At 40.7% G+C, this 15,689-nt stretch overlaps 2 protein-coding genes across 8 annotated transcripts in view; both read left to right on the top strand.

Annotated features, from left to right (window-relative positions):
* KPNA1 (karyopherin subunit alpha 1) overlaps nucleotides 1-7,572 on the top strand; it is a 70,387-nt gene extending 62,815 nt beyond the window's left edge. For all 5 annotated transcript variants that reach the window (XM_072812248.1, XM_072812250.1, XM_072812252.1 and 2 more), the window contains 2 exons: nucleotides 450-628; nucleotides 2,231-7,572. In XM_072812248.1, the coding sequence (XP_072668349.1) occupies nucleotides 450-628; nucleotides 2,231-2,418 (367 nt within the window). In that variant the 3' untranslated portion in view covers nucleotides 2,419-7,572. The remainder of the gene's footprint in view (nucleotides 1-449; nucleotides 629-2,230) is intronic.
* A 4,345-nt stretch (nucleotides 7,573-11,917) lies between these two features.
* On the top strand, nucleotides 11,918-14,751 carry WDR5B (WD repeat domain 5B). 3 transcript variants are annotated; one of them, XM_072812253.1, is made up of 2 exons: nucleotides 11,918-12,075; nucleotides 12,497-14,751. In XM_072812253.1, exon 2 carries the CDS (start codon nucleotides 12,570-12,572, stop codon nucleotides 13,566-13,568), a length of 999 nt encoding a protein of 332 aa, XP_072668354.1. In that variant the 5' UTR covers nucleotides 11,918-12,075; nucleotides 12,497-12,569; the 3' UTR covers nucleotides 13,569-14,751. The 3 variants fall into 3 exon arrangements, with proteins under 3 accessions (XP_072668354.1, XP_072668356.1, XP_072668357.1); XM_072812255.1 differs by having other exon boundaries at nucleotides 11,949-12,075; nucleotides 12,355-14,751; XM_072812256.1 differs by having other exon boundaries at nucleotides 11,956-12,075; nucleotides 12,358-14,751.
* Nucleotides 14,752-15,689: the final 938 nt, after the last annotated feature.

The following is a 15,689-nucleotide window of genomic DNA, read 5'->3' on the forward strand; positions in this document are numbered from 1 at the left end:
AACGTTGTGTATCTCTTCATATTTTATTTGCCATGAGATCTTTTGACCATTTTTAAATTATTTGTTTTTTGGGGATTTTAAGAGTTCTTTGTACAAAATAGAATTGGCCTTTTGGGTCTATGGTGGCTTTAGCTCCTGTTTCAGAGGTGTGGCTACCTACAGAAACAAAAATGAAATTAGCCAAAAGTATACTGTTTTGATGAGTTGCTCGTATTCAGAGTAAGAGTATTCAGTTTCTTGGAGTCCAGTTAACGTTGGAGGGGGATAAATGGAGATGGTATTAGAGAATTGGTTTTGTTTCATGTATTTGTAGCTTTGTAAGAAGGTGTAGCCAGTTAGGTTGAATGGGTGCTTATTTTTATCTCTACAGTTGGAGGATGACCCACTTATCTCATAAAAGTTTTATGAAATTGAAAGCTTTAACTAAATTATTCCTTGTATTAATTTAGGTACCTCGTAGAACTCGGTTGTATCAAGCCACTTTGTGATCTCCTCACAGTCATGGACTCTAAGATTGTACAGGTTGCCCTAAATGGCTTGGAAAATATCCTGAGGCTTGGAGAACAAGAAGCCAAAAGGAATGGCACTGGCATTAACCCTTACTGCGCTTTGATTGAAGAAGCATATGGTAAGATAGTGTATTTAATAGATATCCTGAAATTATTTTCCTCTTGCTTTTCTGACTTGTCTACATCTGTCAGTGAGTGCAAACTCATTCGAAAAATTTGTTCTCTTATGAATAATACTGTTTAATAGGCAGAAGTGGAAAAGAATATGCATTAATTGTGAAGGGAAGTGAGTACCCTTCAATTTAGCCATTGGACCCTAAGGATCTTCCCAGTTCCTGGACTCTGCTTGCTTGCCCACGTGGGTACTCTTGAATTTTTACTACTCCATCTGAGCCTTAAGAATATCTGTATCTACTGTAGACGATGCCAGATTCTATTCCTTTTCTCTTGTAAGATTTAGAGTTTGCATTTTGGATTGTGTCTCCCAATTCTTGTGTTCTTAAAGTGTTCCTGACTCTAAAAGTTTCATCTTGAAGGTTCAATATGTGCCTTTTGTTTTCTTCATTCTTCCAATCTCAGTGTTAACTGTACTCTTCATCATTAGATTACTAATGTATATTAACCTTTTAGTTTCCTAAGTGATTTTAATGCATAGCCAAAACCATAGTGGTTTTCAACCACTACTCTAGGGTTTGCTTATTCCTAGGATTGGAATTAGGGATCACAGGGTATGTTCTTCGTTTACCAGATAATGCAGAACTGTTTTCCAAAATGATTTTAACAATTTACCATTTAAAAAAAATCTGATTATAAAAGCTACACCTGGGGCACCTGAGTGGCTCAGTGGTTGAACGTCTGCCTTCAGCTCAGGTTGTGATCCCGGGATCCTGGGATCGAGTCCTGCAGCAGGCTTCCATGGGGAACCTGCTTCTTCCTCTGCCTCTCTCTCTGTGTTTCTCATGAATAAATAAATAAAATCTTAAAAAAAAAAAAAAAAAAAGCTATACCTACTTAGTATATTTTGAAATGTATAAAAAAGGAAAATGTTCCTGTACCTGGAGATCTTTCTCCACAGAAGTAACTTGTTAATTTTTTTATGTATATGTATTTTAATGTGGTGATATATAAGAATATGTATTTTTTTTTCCTTTGAGCAATAGTAACATTTATTTCCAGTATTGCTATAGCAGTCAGCTTGCTTATGCCTGCAAGTAAAAGCAAAACCTAGCTCTGATGGGCTCAAACTTAGTAAAGGGAATATGTTGGCTAATTGTTTCAGTTGGATTTCTTAGATTATGCAGTAGAAATTGATTCTGGCTGTTATTTTAAGGATGTCATATTCGTTTGTTGACATATTCAAAAGCTCTGAACTTGGATCAGAGCCAAGAATTAATTAGGTCATAGATACAGTTCAAAAGGAATACTTCTGCTACTGGCCTCGGACACTGAATGATGTGAAGACTGTTATGGAAGTTGCATCTGGGGACTGGTTGTTGCTTGCATATGTATTTAAGATGTCAGTTTGTAATACTAGCATTCAGATGTAATCCCAGTGATATTTTCTGTGCTGTTACAAAATACTAAAGATAGAAGTAGAGAAAATCTTCCTTTACAGTAGGAAAGGAGAGATGGCACAATACAATTTCGTTGGCATTTCCAACAGATACATACAAAAAAACATATATGTATTCACACACAGATTTTTTTTTATTCCATTCTAGGTCTGGATAAAATTGAGTTCTTACAGAGTCATGAAAACCAGGAGATCTACCAGAAGGCCTTTGATCTTATCGAGCATTACTTCGGGACCGAGGATGAGGACAGCAGCATTGCACCCCAGGTTGACCTTAGCCAGCAGCAGTACATCTTCCAGCAGTGTGAGGCTCCTATGGAAGGTTTCCAGCTTTGAAGCAATACTCTGCTTTCATGTTCCTGTGTCAGACCAGGCTACCCAGTCAAGTCCTCTTGTGGAGCCCACAGTCCTCATGGAGCTAACTTCTCAAATGTTTTCCATAATACTGTTTGCGCTCATTTGCTTGCCTTGCGCACCTGCTCTCTTACACACATCTGGAAAACCTCTGGCTCTCTGTGGTGGAATACCCTTCTAATAAAAAGGGTAACCAGAACGGCCCACTCTTATGGAAAATCCCTAGGCTTTGGAGATCCGCACTTATATATTATAAGAGTCATGGGATTATACACATATTAATGTGGCTCCCTTTCTTTGTGGGGGAAAAAGAGGACTCCTCCTCATTCCCTTTAAAGTGGGGAAAAACACTGATATTAAAAGATGAGACTAAACCTTTATCTTGAATTTCACACAACTACTTGCAACAAGGGAGATGTTTAGACCTGTTGTGTACACTTCAGAGTACTTCTCATGAGTTCTTCCACAGTGAACCCTTGGATTACCTGGTGGCTTTTCTAGCCAAATTTGCATTAATCCTTACTGAGACTGGATGGTTTTCTTTCCTCTATTGGCGCCATTCTTCACAGATATTAAAGTTAAACCATCCGCTCCCTCACCTTCAGCCTTCAGTGAATGTGCTTTCTAGTTGTCAGGAATGCTGAAGAATTAACACTTTGACTCTTAAATGTGATACTGGTTTGAAGATTCCCTTAGAGCAGAAAGGAGAGGGGCACATATTAATTTGTATGGCTATTGCTTCTCTTTGGTCTTATGTGTCTTAGGATTTGGAAGTGGTTCGATTCTAATGCTGGTATGAAGATTTAGAATCCTTAGTAATCGAAACAATATCCTGTAATTCAATAAAAAAGTAAAAAAAGAAAACACAAAAAATCCCTCCAATTTTCCCAGACTCAACCAGTGTGACTAGAGGCTGTGTTTCTGCATTAAAACAAATGTTTCAGGCTTTGTGGTCCTGACCAAGGTCCTCATTAAATTGGAGTTTACCCTAGGTGCTTTTCCCCTCTGTGACTGGCAGACAACACATACTTTTACTAAATAAAGGTTACTTAGGGAAACTTTTTTTTCTTAGCCAGGTGCAGCTTGATTCTAATGTATTCATGCTGCATATATGATCCCTTTAATGTAGCATCCTTATCTTAAATAATCATCTTCTCAACATAACCTGTTCAACCCAAATAAGGGCAGTGATTTTTTTTTTTTTAATAACCTCATTGTTCCCTAATCATTTCATCTCCTACTAGTACTGCCCAGTCAACTCCCCATAAAATAAAAAGTTTCTACCTTCTGGCTCATTTAATGATAACTGCAATGTACCTGCAACTGGCGCTTCCAGTACTGTCTTCAGTGATCCACATTTGTGCTTGGACCGGAATGAAAAAATAAGCTTAATTGCCAAGAGAACTGCAACTGAGTTCAATACAACTTCTTGGTGCTAGTTGGCCATCTTGACTCAATGTTGGGACACACTATCAGAGAAGATTTTTTTGTTGATATACTGTTCAAAATGAATTCTGAAAGAAAAGTTGCTCACTTCTGTTTTAAAGAATACCCTTTTAAACCTCTTTAATCTTGTCCTCTTCTAGAATTCATTATAATCCCAAAATGTAACTATTTGGAAGTTCCCCTGACAGGTTATCATACATCTCTGGTAAATCCTGCTGAATGTTAGGGATATTCAGAGCTTTCATACCTCATCATGTTGTTATTTAAGCAGTCAACTTATGTAACCTGGTTTAAACTTTTAAAAAGTCCACTTCAAAATAGAAAGATACAAAGGACATATATCAGCCAAGTGTGTGACACATTCTTCGCATCCACTCTGTAGTTGTGTCTGTGCTCTGGATGGATACCGTCTGATGTCTGTCTGTTACTTGATGGAGCAGCCACTGCAAAACTAGTCAACTCCCATCTATAACTTTCTCTAGTGCTGCTTTGTGCTGAAAGGACATTTTAGTTTACTGCACTTGACCTGTAAAAGACTTTGATTCTTTGTAATTTTAGGGACAAATTAGGTGTTTAATTTAAAGAAAAAACTTCAATTTTGCCTTTACATCACATTAAAATATTAACTTCTTTCAGAAGGGTAATAGAAGCACTGATTCATAGTAAAAATCTTGTTTTTAGCTTTGACTTTTTTTGTGGCTGAGTTTTTTAAAACTGTACATCACTGGTAACACGTCATTTCTCTAGGATGTTTTCAATTATGTACCTTCTATGAGATAATTTTACAAATTTCATTTTTGATGAGCCAATTTGAGTGGAAAAAAGATAAAGCACACAAAGTTGTTTCCCCAGGTTAGTAGGAAAATCGGCATACACTGGGAGATTTGCAATTGCAGGTGTCTCAGTGAATGAATTAAAGTCCATTTAACTATTGTGGTCTATTTTCTGTCTAAAACAGGAATTTATCTTGCTCCTGTTCTACAAGTTCATGAGCCATGAGATGAGCTAAATTTTTTTTTTGAATAAAATGTTTTTAACATAAAAATTGGAATTAACTGAAGGATAAATCCCAGCATAACTGTTAGAACTGATAAAGCAGCCTTTTTGGTTATAGAAATGAGACTTTAGGAGGTAACTAAGTCCTAATTTCAGTTCTCTGCCTGCCAGATTGTATTAATGTACGTTGAATTTATTGAAACCCTATCACTAAGATGTTACTCATTACAAAAGCATGTTAATTTCAACACAGGAAAACTCTTCTGCAATATATACTAATTGGGGGGGGGGGGAAGTGGCATGATTATCCCTCTCCCCCCCCCTTTTACCTCCAGACTTTCAAAGTATGTTCTTTGAAATGAAAACTTAGGTGGGGGAAAAACACTGACAGCATTTGGGATATAAAGGCACCCTGCATTTGAAGGACCAAGAAGTAGATATGGTTGGATTGAGAAAAACCAGGAAAGGAAAACAGATGAGAGTTTTCTATGGAACACTTTAATTCGTGTAATTGTTACTAAGTAGGGCCCTTTTAAACCTTTGTCAGCTACACTGTTTTTGAAAACTATTGCCCTAGGATGGTTTCTTCCATCTGCCAGATAAAGCCAAATGGGCTCTGGGCCATTTTTTCATATAGCCACAAATTTAAACAATGACAGTTATCCCATAATAAATCTGAATTATTCCAGATTGTTGCTAATTTTGCCTGAGGAAAAAAATGTAATATATTTTATAAACCAAACTTTGTCAATTAAATCCTGTTGTACATGGCCACTCACAGGCAACTTTTAATTTACTTCTCTAGTGCTAAACATTTCAGTTATTTATAATCCCCTAATTTGGGGTTGCGTTATGAAAGGGTTTTCCTCAATTTGAAAGATTTTTCTTTCTTGCTGATTGGTTTTGTGAACATATTTTATATCAGTAGGCAAGTCTTTGCATATTAGTATTTTAGAGCTTGGGGCTTTTCATATATATTGCAATGAAATCTTGATGTGTAAGGATGTTTTTCAGTAAAGAAAAGGGATCCACTTTTAGAAGGGCATTGTTTGCTTTTCATATTTATATATTATGTTCTACCTCCTACATTCCAAAATTTGCTCATTTGAGAAATAGGTGTACCTATCTATATATGAAGTCTCAAATCTGGACTTTTTGCCATCTGAAATTAACAGAGCCACTTTCTTCTGTCTTCATTGTTGGGTGAGCAGAATAAATAAGTATCTGCCAAGTTGGAAAATATTTTTAGCTACCTTTATCAAAAGTTCATTATTGGGATTGGGCACCTGGCTGGCTCAGTAGGTAGAGCATGTGACTCCTGATCTCAGGGTGGTCAATTTAAGCCCCACGTTGCACATGGAGCCTACTTTTAAAAAAAAAGTTTATCTTAAAGAAATTTTACAAATAAAAAAAAATCTGCTTCCTCATGGGGCATCTGGCTGGCTCTTGATCTCAGGGTCATGAGTTTGAGCCCCATGTTGGGAGTAGAGATTCCTTTAAAAAAAAAACTAAATTTTTTTTTTTTTTTTTAAGTTAAAGTAACTGAAGGCCAGATGGGGCACTAGTACAGTAAGTCTGCTCTAATATGGAGAGTATCCTATAACATACTTTATTGTCAGAAAAGGATAGGTACTAACAGTGGGTACCAGGACATCACAAAAATGTGGGATGAAGCAAGTTATCCACTTATTTTAAAAATATCAAATTGTCACTGGGTATAAATTTGGAAATTTAGGGCAAAAAGAAAAGATTAAGGATAGATGAAGTTTTGCTTTCAGCTGAGGGTAGAAAAAGCCCCATTTTCTTTTCCCATGGGTCACAAAGGCAACTAGGTCTTTGAGCCTCTGTTTTGTGCCAGGTGCCTGCCCGGGATAAGGGTTCCCATTTTTTCTCTTGTAATCCTCCAACTTGCTCTTCGAGGGAACTGTCACTGTGATGTAGGCGACAGAATCAAGACTTAGGAGAATCTACTTTGCCCCAAGGTCACAACCCTTAGACGCTGAATGTCCAGTGGTGGGAAAGAGCCTGTAGGTTGTGTCTGGAAGAAAGCAGTCATGTGGAGGTGTTCTGGGTCAGGAACTCCCAGACCAGACTTAAACAATAGCCACAGCTGGACCAGTCTTTTCTGGCTCTTTCTCATCAGCACCCTTAAAATAACTAAGGTATAAAGTTGCTTTTAGGTTACATATTTTGGGAACATAAGAGCCTCTCAGCCCAAACTTCTTTTCCTTTCTGTGGTGCTATAATTCTGTATATGACCTGACAAAACAACAGAAGTCAAAAGATATATATGCAAATGATTGATTTTGAGTTTAGTAGCATAATGGGTAAACTTAGAAACATGTTTCCATTCAACAAACTCCAATGTAGAAGTACACAGAGAGGGAAAGGCTTTGGAATGAAGAATTCGGTCTTAGAAAGCAGTGGTATCCATGGACGTGAACTTAACACAGCTGACTTCCTAAAGGAATCTCGTCCCAAGGAGTATCGAAAGATAGATCACCTCTTTATGTTGTTGAGTATGTTCTGCTTACTTCATCATTATGACCACTCTATGTTGTTTTTCAAAGTGTTCTTACGCTTTGATTTGGAATGGATCTGATGATTCTTTGTACTTGAATGTGGTCTGTCAGGCCATGGGTGAGTGCCTTGCACATAGTAGACTATTCAATAAATACTAAATGACTGAAGGAATATGCATCGATGTGATATTAGTAAAGGGTACTTGGTTATAAAAGAAAATTCAAAGAATTCTTTTATGCTGCTGTTTGAAACCAGGAATTAACAACTCTTAAGACTTAATGTCTCAATATTTTAAGTGTTTAAATGTGGTTACCTTTCAGGAGGACATTAATTTGACCTGAAGTTTACAAAAGCAGACACAGTCATAGCAGTTCATTATATAAAAACAAAAAAACCTATACCTTCTGTGAAAAGTTACAGGTATATTTTACAGGGTAACTTATAATAACCCCATGTATCTGTATTATCAAAAATAGCACATTAATCTCTTCTGTCCTATTTTAAAGTTAAGAAAAAAACTTTTTGCCAATTATATCCAACTTATCTGGAAGCTTGTGGTTGCCTTAGGATATGAAACAGGGTTTTTGTTTTTCCATTTTTACTGCTGTATGTATTGCTGAGTGATTCTACTGGCCAGGTATTTTTTTCTGAAAACAGAATCTTAAAGCAAAATAGAACTAGTTCCTGCAGACTACACTGTCATCTATAGTACAAAACAGCTGAGTTTACAAATTTCATTGCTTCATCTAAACCACTTGGGCATTAGTGATGGTGAGGAGAAAACACAAACCCAGACCACAGTGGTGGGGAAAGAGCACAGGTTTGAGAGAGAGATGGAGAGGCTGAGGTGTAACCTACCATATAAAGAGTACAGGATTTTCCAAGATCAAGTTGTGATTTATGTCCTCTAGAAGTCAGTGACTATATTGGTTTGCTAGGTATAGTCCCAAGGTTTTAGCTCAGTTAGCATCAGTTGATTTTTTTAGTGTTCCCTTTCATTTTAAAATGGCTCTCAGTTTAGATAAATTATAGGCCACTCCATATTTAGTCCAAGTAAATTTTTATTTAAATTGCTACCCCTACTAAGAAACTACATAATTCTATTATGCTTGATTTTTGAGAACAGGATTTGGTAACTGGAATTGCTGTGAAGGGAGTCCGTCAAGACATTCCTTAATACAGGACTTAATCCCAGTCCTGACACACATACCCAAAACATTTATTTAAAAAACAAAAAATGACCTATTCGTGGCATTTCTATTTAGAATATCTGCAAACTTGACTGCGGAAAAGGGAAATAAATCAATCATTAGGAACTCAGTTCTAAAACATTTATGGGAAATCTAAAGTAAACAAGTTGACTTCTAAAGAGAGGGAAACTTCTAAATCACCTAACTGGTGAAGATTAAGAGCTGCAAAAATAGAAATTGTTAAAAACAGGACCACCTGAGGAACTGCTTGAGAGCAGCAAATGCAAAGCTCTAATTAGGATTTCTGCCACTTTGGATTTACCTTTATCAGTATTCCTTACTCCTACACACTCCACATTGATGCTACCCTCTCCCAAGGACCTAACTACAAAATTCTTAGGCCTAATTCATAAGGACTACAGTATCAGGACTACATATTAATATTAGAACATGACTGGTAAAAAGACTTAACTACTTACATTTGTAGCTTTAATTATCTTCACACAAATTTATTTTTATTTATTTATTTATTTATTTATTTATTTATTATTTATGATAGTCACACAGAGAGAGAGAGAGAGAGGGGGGCAGAGACATAGGCAGAGGGAGAAGCAGGCTCCATGCACCGGGAGCCCGATGTGGGATTCGATCCCGGGTCTCCAGGATCGCGCCCTGGGCCAAAGGCAGGCGCTAAACCGCTGCGCCACCCAGGGATCCCTCTTTACACAAATTTCTGATGCACTTTGTAAACAAAAAATTCCAAAGACCTAGGAATTGGTTTTAATAGTGGAAATTTCCTTAAATTCTGGGAAAATCTGAAGAAAAATTATTTCTGGACATTACTTTTTTTTAAAGTAAACTCTACCCCTAATATGGGGCTTGAACTCAATGACCTAGGGATCGAGTGGCCTTGCTCTATTCACTGAGCCAGACAGGCGCCCCTATCACTAGGCGCCTTGACTGCCCCTTGTCCCCCTCATTCTTGTATTTCTAGTGGGTTATTAAAATGTACTCCAGCACCAACACCCCCTCCTAGTCTTCATCTCACAAGTTTACCTTCTATAATTTCCCTTCTTTACTCTCCTGGCGCATAGAACAGGTATTTGAAAAATACAAATTTACTTAAAATCTTTGGAACAAAGCCTACACTTTGTTCTCTATAGCGCTCCTAAATTTATTTTTTAAGGAGTTAATAAAAATGAAAATAGTCTCAACTGATGCAAAATTTTGGAGGGTTTCTAAGCTTCCCAGTAAAAATCATACAAAAGCTAATAATGGGAAAGAAGCAGAGTTTAATCATAACTTTAAGATACATAAAAGACAAAAAAAGAAAAGAAAAAAAACAGAAGTGCTCTCTTTTTAAAATGTTACAAGGGGAATGGTCCGTGGTGGCTTGGCTTTAATAAATAGCTAAGAAGAATCCTACTTATTTATTTTTAATTTATTTATTTATGATAACCACACAGAGAGAGAGAGAGAGGCAGAGACACAGGCAGAGGGAGAAGCAGGCTCCATGCACCGGGAGCGCAACGTGGGATTCGATCCCGGGTCTCCAGGATCGCGCCCTGGGCCAAAGGCAGGCGCCAAACCGCTGCGCCACCCAGGGATCCCTTATTATTATTATTATAATTAATTAATTATTTCTAAGAAGAATCCTAATTTAACGGATATAAATGGATGTTACAATCTACTTAAAAAAATGCTCTTCCTATTTCCAGCACCTCGTTATCGTTATTCGGTTAATCTGCACCAGCTAAGACTTAAGCTTTTGTCCAATTCCTGCCCAAATTCCAAACCATAGTAGTGGGGTCTTAAGGTAAGGAGGTTTTTAACTATATAGTCGATCATTACAGGTGATGGAATTATGTCGTGCCTCATTTAAAAAAAATTTTTTTTAAAGATTTTATTTATTCATGAGAAACACAGAGAGAGAGGCAGAGACACAGGCAGAGGGAGAAGCAGGCTCCATGCAGGGAGCCCGACGTGGGCCTCGATCTTGGGATTCCAGGATCACGCCCTAGCTGTAGGGGGGGCGCTAAACCGCTGAGCCCCCGGGCTGCCCCGTCGTGCCTCCTTTAAAGGCCAGACTTTCAATGATCCCTAATAAAGAACAGGCCAGAATTTATTTGCTTCCAAATGCTCTTAACTGTTGTTGGCTGTCCGGAAACATCCAGAGATACCCGCCGCAGGGGCGCCTGGCTAGAGACGTGGTAGGTACACACTACTCTTGGGTTGACGTCCAAAAAAAAAAAAAAAAAAGCAGCAGCAGCTATTTGCCAATTACAAGTAGGTACAAACTCATCAGGTTTGCATTTTTTTTAAACTTTTTTTTTTTAATTTTTATTTATTTATGACAGTCACAGAGAGAGAGAGAGAGAGAGAGAGAGAGGCAGAGACACAGGCAGAGGGAGAAGCAGGCTCCATGCACCGGGAGCCCGATGTGGGATTCGATCCCGGGTCTCCAGGATCACGCCCCGAGCCAAAGGCAGGCGCCAAACCGCTGCGCCACCCAGGGATCCCCCCCCCCCTTTTTTTTTTTTTTTAAGTAAGCTCTAACGCCCAAGGTGGGGGCGTGAACTGGAGACCCGGGGATCAGGAGTCGCACGCTCTGCGGGGCTGAGCCAGGCGGGCACCGAGACAGCAGCACCTGAAAACCATGTATCTTTGCGTCTCACTCACTCGGCCGCGGGACGTTCCCGGGGACTTGAGGTTCTCTAAAGCCGATGGCCGGTTAACCTCACAGCCGCCTTTATCGCTGCACCGACCTCTCGGTCGTCTTCGGGCTCAAGCACCCAGGCGGGGCTCACCTGTTGTCCTAGAAAGTTCGAGAAGCCCGGAGGACGTGCCGGAACGCACGTCTGCGCTCTCCCCGGCGCCGGCTTCTGGAGGCCCGCGACACCCTGTCCTCCCCAGGACGTTCAGGCAACGCTGTTAAGCCAGCAGCTTTACGGTCGGGGCATTACCCGGCTCAGCGCCGCTCGCCTCCCTCAGCCTCAGGCCCAGGCCGCCGCGACCACCGACCTGCGGAACCAAAGGCGTCCCCGGAGCCCAGGCTCAGGCCGGCGCCGGCGGGGGGAGCGGGGTCCACGCTACCTACTCGCCGCAACGTAAAGGGAATCGGGAAATCCAGTCCTTTCTTGTGACACGGTTTCCAAAAAAGAAATGAACGTTCCTTGAAATAGTCGCCGCTAGCCAGGGAGGCCGGGGACGAGCCCCGGACACCCGCATCCTCTCGCCGAAGGACGCCCTGAGCTTGCGCTTGCGCTCGGCAGCAGCCGGCGGAGGTCACCGGAAGGAAACGCCGGCGCCTTCCTTTGCGCAGGCGCAGGCGGGCCTCTCCCGTGGGGCCCCTCGGCGCGAAGTTGGGGTGCGCATGCGCTCTGCGGTGGGGCCGCCGGGTTGGCCGTGAGGCGGCGACGCCGCGCGGCGCCGTGTTATCCGCGGCTTGGAAGCGCCTGGGCCGCAATTCGTGATGCTTACGCAGGTTTGGTTTTGTTCCTTTTTTTTTTTTTTTTTTTTTTTTTTTTTACTTTCTGAAATCTTTTGTGTAAGGCGGAGATTGATTCGTGCTCGTCTGTCTGACTGGCGGGCTTGCTCAGCGTCCGCCTACGTGCGGGGGCGGGGTGGGGGCGGGGCGGCGAACACCCTTCCTGCGGCTCCCGCGCGCCCCTCAGCGCCGCGCGCGGCCGTGGACGCCCGGAAACCACCCCCAGCGCCACGCTTGCCGACGGCGCGTTGGACCCGTTTAATACTGTTTCTCCAGTAGGAAGCGAGGAGGCAGGAAAGGGGTCCGGGCCGTGCCGCTGAGTCGTTGTACGTGGTCAACACAGACCGGAAATTGTAATCCTCAAAAGACCGATTATTTTTGAGTCTGATGCTTTTAATCTTCATTTTTTGCCGGGCAGAGAGTCCGAGTATGGGGCTGCCCGGTTCCGGGCCGGACGCTGACCCAACCCACTGACCCGGAGCTTCAGAACCATGGCGACGGAGGCAGGAGAGGCCAAGGCGGAGTCGGGCCTCCTCTCCTCAGCCAGTCGGAGCAAGCAAATGCCTGAGAAACCAGACTATGCTCTTAAATTCACTCTGGTGGGACATACGGAGGCTGTGTCGTCAGTTAAGTTTAGTCCTAACGGAGAGTGGCTAGCAAGTTCTTCCGCTGACAAAGTAATTAGGATTTGGGGAGCCTATGACGGGAAGTATGAGAAGACACTCTCTGGTCACAGCCTGGAGATATCAGATGTTGCCTGGTCATCAGATTCCAGCCGTCTTGTTTCTGCCTCAGATGATAAAACGCTGAAGGTTTGGGATGTGAGATCTGGAAAATGTTTGAAAACCCTGAAGGGGCATAGTAATTATGTTTTTTGCTGTAATTTCAATCCACCATCCAATCTCATCGTTTCAGGATCTTTTGACGAGAGTGTGAAAATATGGGAGGTGAAAACAGGAAAGTGCCTCAAGACTTTGTCTGCTCACTCTGACCCGGTGTCTGCTGTTCATTTTAATTGTAGCGGGTCCCTGATTGTGTCAGGTAGCTATGATGGTGTCTGTAGAATTTGGGATGCTGCATCAGGACAGTGTTTAAAAACACTTGCTGATGATGATAACCCGCCCATCTCTTTTGTAACATTTTCTCCAAATGGAAAGTATCTTCTAATTGCAACTCTGGACAATACTCTTAAACTGTGGGATTATAGCAGAGGAAGATGCCTGAAAACATACACTGGTCATAAGAATGAGAAATACTGCATTTTTGCAAATTTCTCAGTAACTGGTGGAAAATGGATTGTGTCTGGTTCAGAAGATAATCTGGTTTACATTTGGAACCTTCAGACTAAAGAGATCGTACAGAAACTACAAGGTCATACAGACGTCGTAATCTCAGCAGCTTGTCATCCTACAGAAAACATCATTGCATCAGCAGCATTAGGAAATGACAAAACAATTAAACTGTGGACGAGTAATTGCTTATCCCTTTAGAAATCAAGTAGTAGAGCCAAGTTGGAAAAAAAGTATTTAAGAAGATGGGTTTCTCTTAAGTTTGGCATGGTTTTGCATTTCTTTTTAATAGTCTTAAGACTTCAGACCTATTACCTAAATTTACAAAGCAAGACAATTGGAAAAGCAAGTCTAAAACTTAGGGCTTCTCACCCTTAATCTTCAGGTCTGGTAATAACTTATGTCTGTCCCTGAACAGATGGCCATTCTGTGTCTTTCAATATTTTTGAAAAATATTTGGAAGTAAGGTTCACAAAATAGGATGACTGATTAAATAAGGGGAGCCAGAGTTTGGAATCACTCCAGTTATTGGTTTGGAGGATGAATAAGAGCATAAGCCTGGGATAGTGGTGGATTGGAGATGTATGGCAGCTGCCACTTACATGAAATGGTTCCATGGAACCAAGTCCATATAAACTGGGGAAACTAAGTCATGGTTAGGTTTGTTGTGAGAGTCTGAACATTTTAAGTTGTATGGTTTTTTAAAAAATGATTTTGAGAGAGAGTTCCAGTGAGAGAGTACAAGCAGGAGGAGGACCGGAGGGAGAAGCAGGCTTCCCACTGAGCAGGGAGCCCAATGTGGGGCTTGATCCCAGGTGGGATCATGACCTGAGCCAAAGGCAGCCAATTAACCAAATAAGCCACCTGAGTGCTCCACATTTTAGGTTTTTTATCAAGATAAAAACTAAAAATAAACTGGAACATCATAAATGACATTTTCCTGAGGGACTTCTCCACTACCCTGTCATATTGTGCCCTCATGATTATCAGGCAAGCTACATGTCTAAATGGTGAGGCTATTCTCTTTCACTGTGTCTGACGAGTAACTCCTACCCCTACTTTAAACTCGGTTCAGAAATCACCACTTTGTGGACCATCGCTGCCTACCTGACTCCAATCACACCACACAGCTAAGTTAGATTTTTTTCTTTCTATAGCTTCTGTTATAAAGTTCAGAATATATCTTTTACCAATTTGTTTTATAATGATTTCACCGGCCATGTTTCCAGCATATTACAAGCTCTAGAAAAAAATAGGTTTTTATTCATTTTTGTTTTCTCAGTATTTATATATATAAGGGACTACGGTAATGTTTGAATGACAATGAATTATACTATCACCACTTCATTTCTTGCCTATTTTTCAATAAATGTTTGGAATCATATCCCCATACTATAAAGTGTAAAACGGTTTCTGCCAACTTTACCTACAGCGACATAAACGTGGAAAAAAATCTAGAAATTAGCACAATAATTGAAAGTAACAGGGCAAAACTTAATTTTTTGGTATTCTTTAGTAAAATAGTGCTTATTAAATCTGATTTGCCTGACAAGTTCTGAGGAATATAAGGTATTAGAGTTATTAGTAAGGTATGACTGCCAAGAAGGTATTATGTGAGGGTACGGGAAGAATTGGGATTTTTTTGTTTGCTTGGGGCAAAAAGAAAAGATTAAGGATAGGTGAAGTTTTGCTTTTAGCTGAGGGTAGAAAAAGCCCCAGTCTCTTTTCCCATGGGTCACAAAGGCAATTAGGTCTTTGAGCCTCTGTGTTGTGCCAGATGCCCGCCCAGGAGAAGGGCTCCCGTTTTTTCTCTTGTAATCCTCTAACTTGCTCTTCGAGGGAACTGTCACTGTGATGTAGGTGACAGATCAAGACTTAGGAGAATCTACTTTGCCCCAAGGTCACAACCCTTAGACGCTGAATGTCCAGTGGTGGGAAAGAGCCCTGCAGGTTGTGCCTGGAAGAAAGCAGTCATGTGGAGGTGTTCTGGGTCAGGAACTCCCAGACCAGACTTAAATAGCCACAGCTGGACCAGTCTTTCTGGCTCTTTCTCACCGGCATCTTTAAAATAAGGTATGAAGTTGCTTTTAGGTTACATATTTTGGGAACATAAGAGCCTCTCACCCCAAACTTCTTTTCTCTTCCATGGTGCTAGAATTCTGTGTATGACCTGACAAAACAACAGAAGTCAAAAGGTATATACGCAAATGATTGATTTTGAGTTTAGTAGCATATAATGGGTAAACTTAGGTAGTTACTCTAAGTTACTGAATAGGAGAATGACACAAAATGAGAAATGATCATGTAAATTCTTGCTGTTCA

The sequence above is a fragment of the Canis lupus genome, chromosome 35 (genome assembly GCF_048164855.1).
Source record: "Canis lupus baileyi chromosome 35, mCanLup2.hap1, whole genome shotgun sequence".
Lineage (NCBI taxonomy): Eukaryota > Metazoa > Chordata > Mammalia > Carnivora > Canidae > Canis > Canis lupus.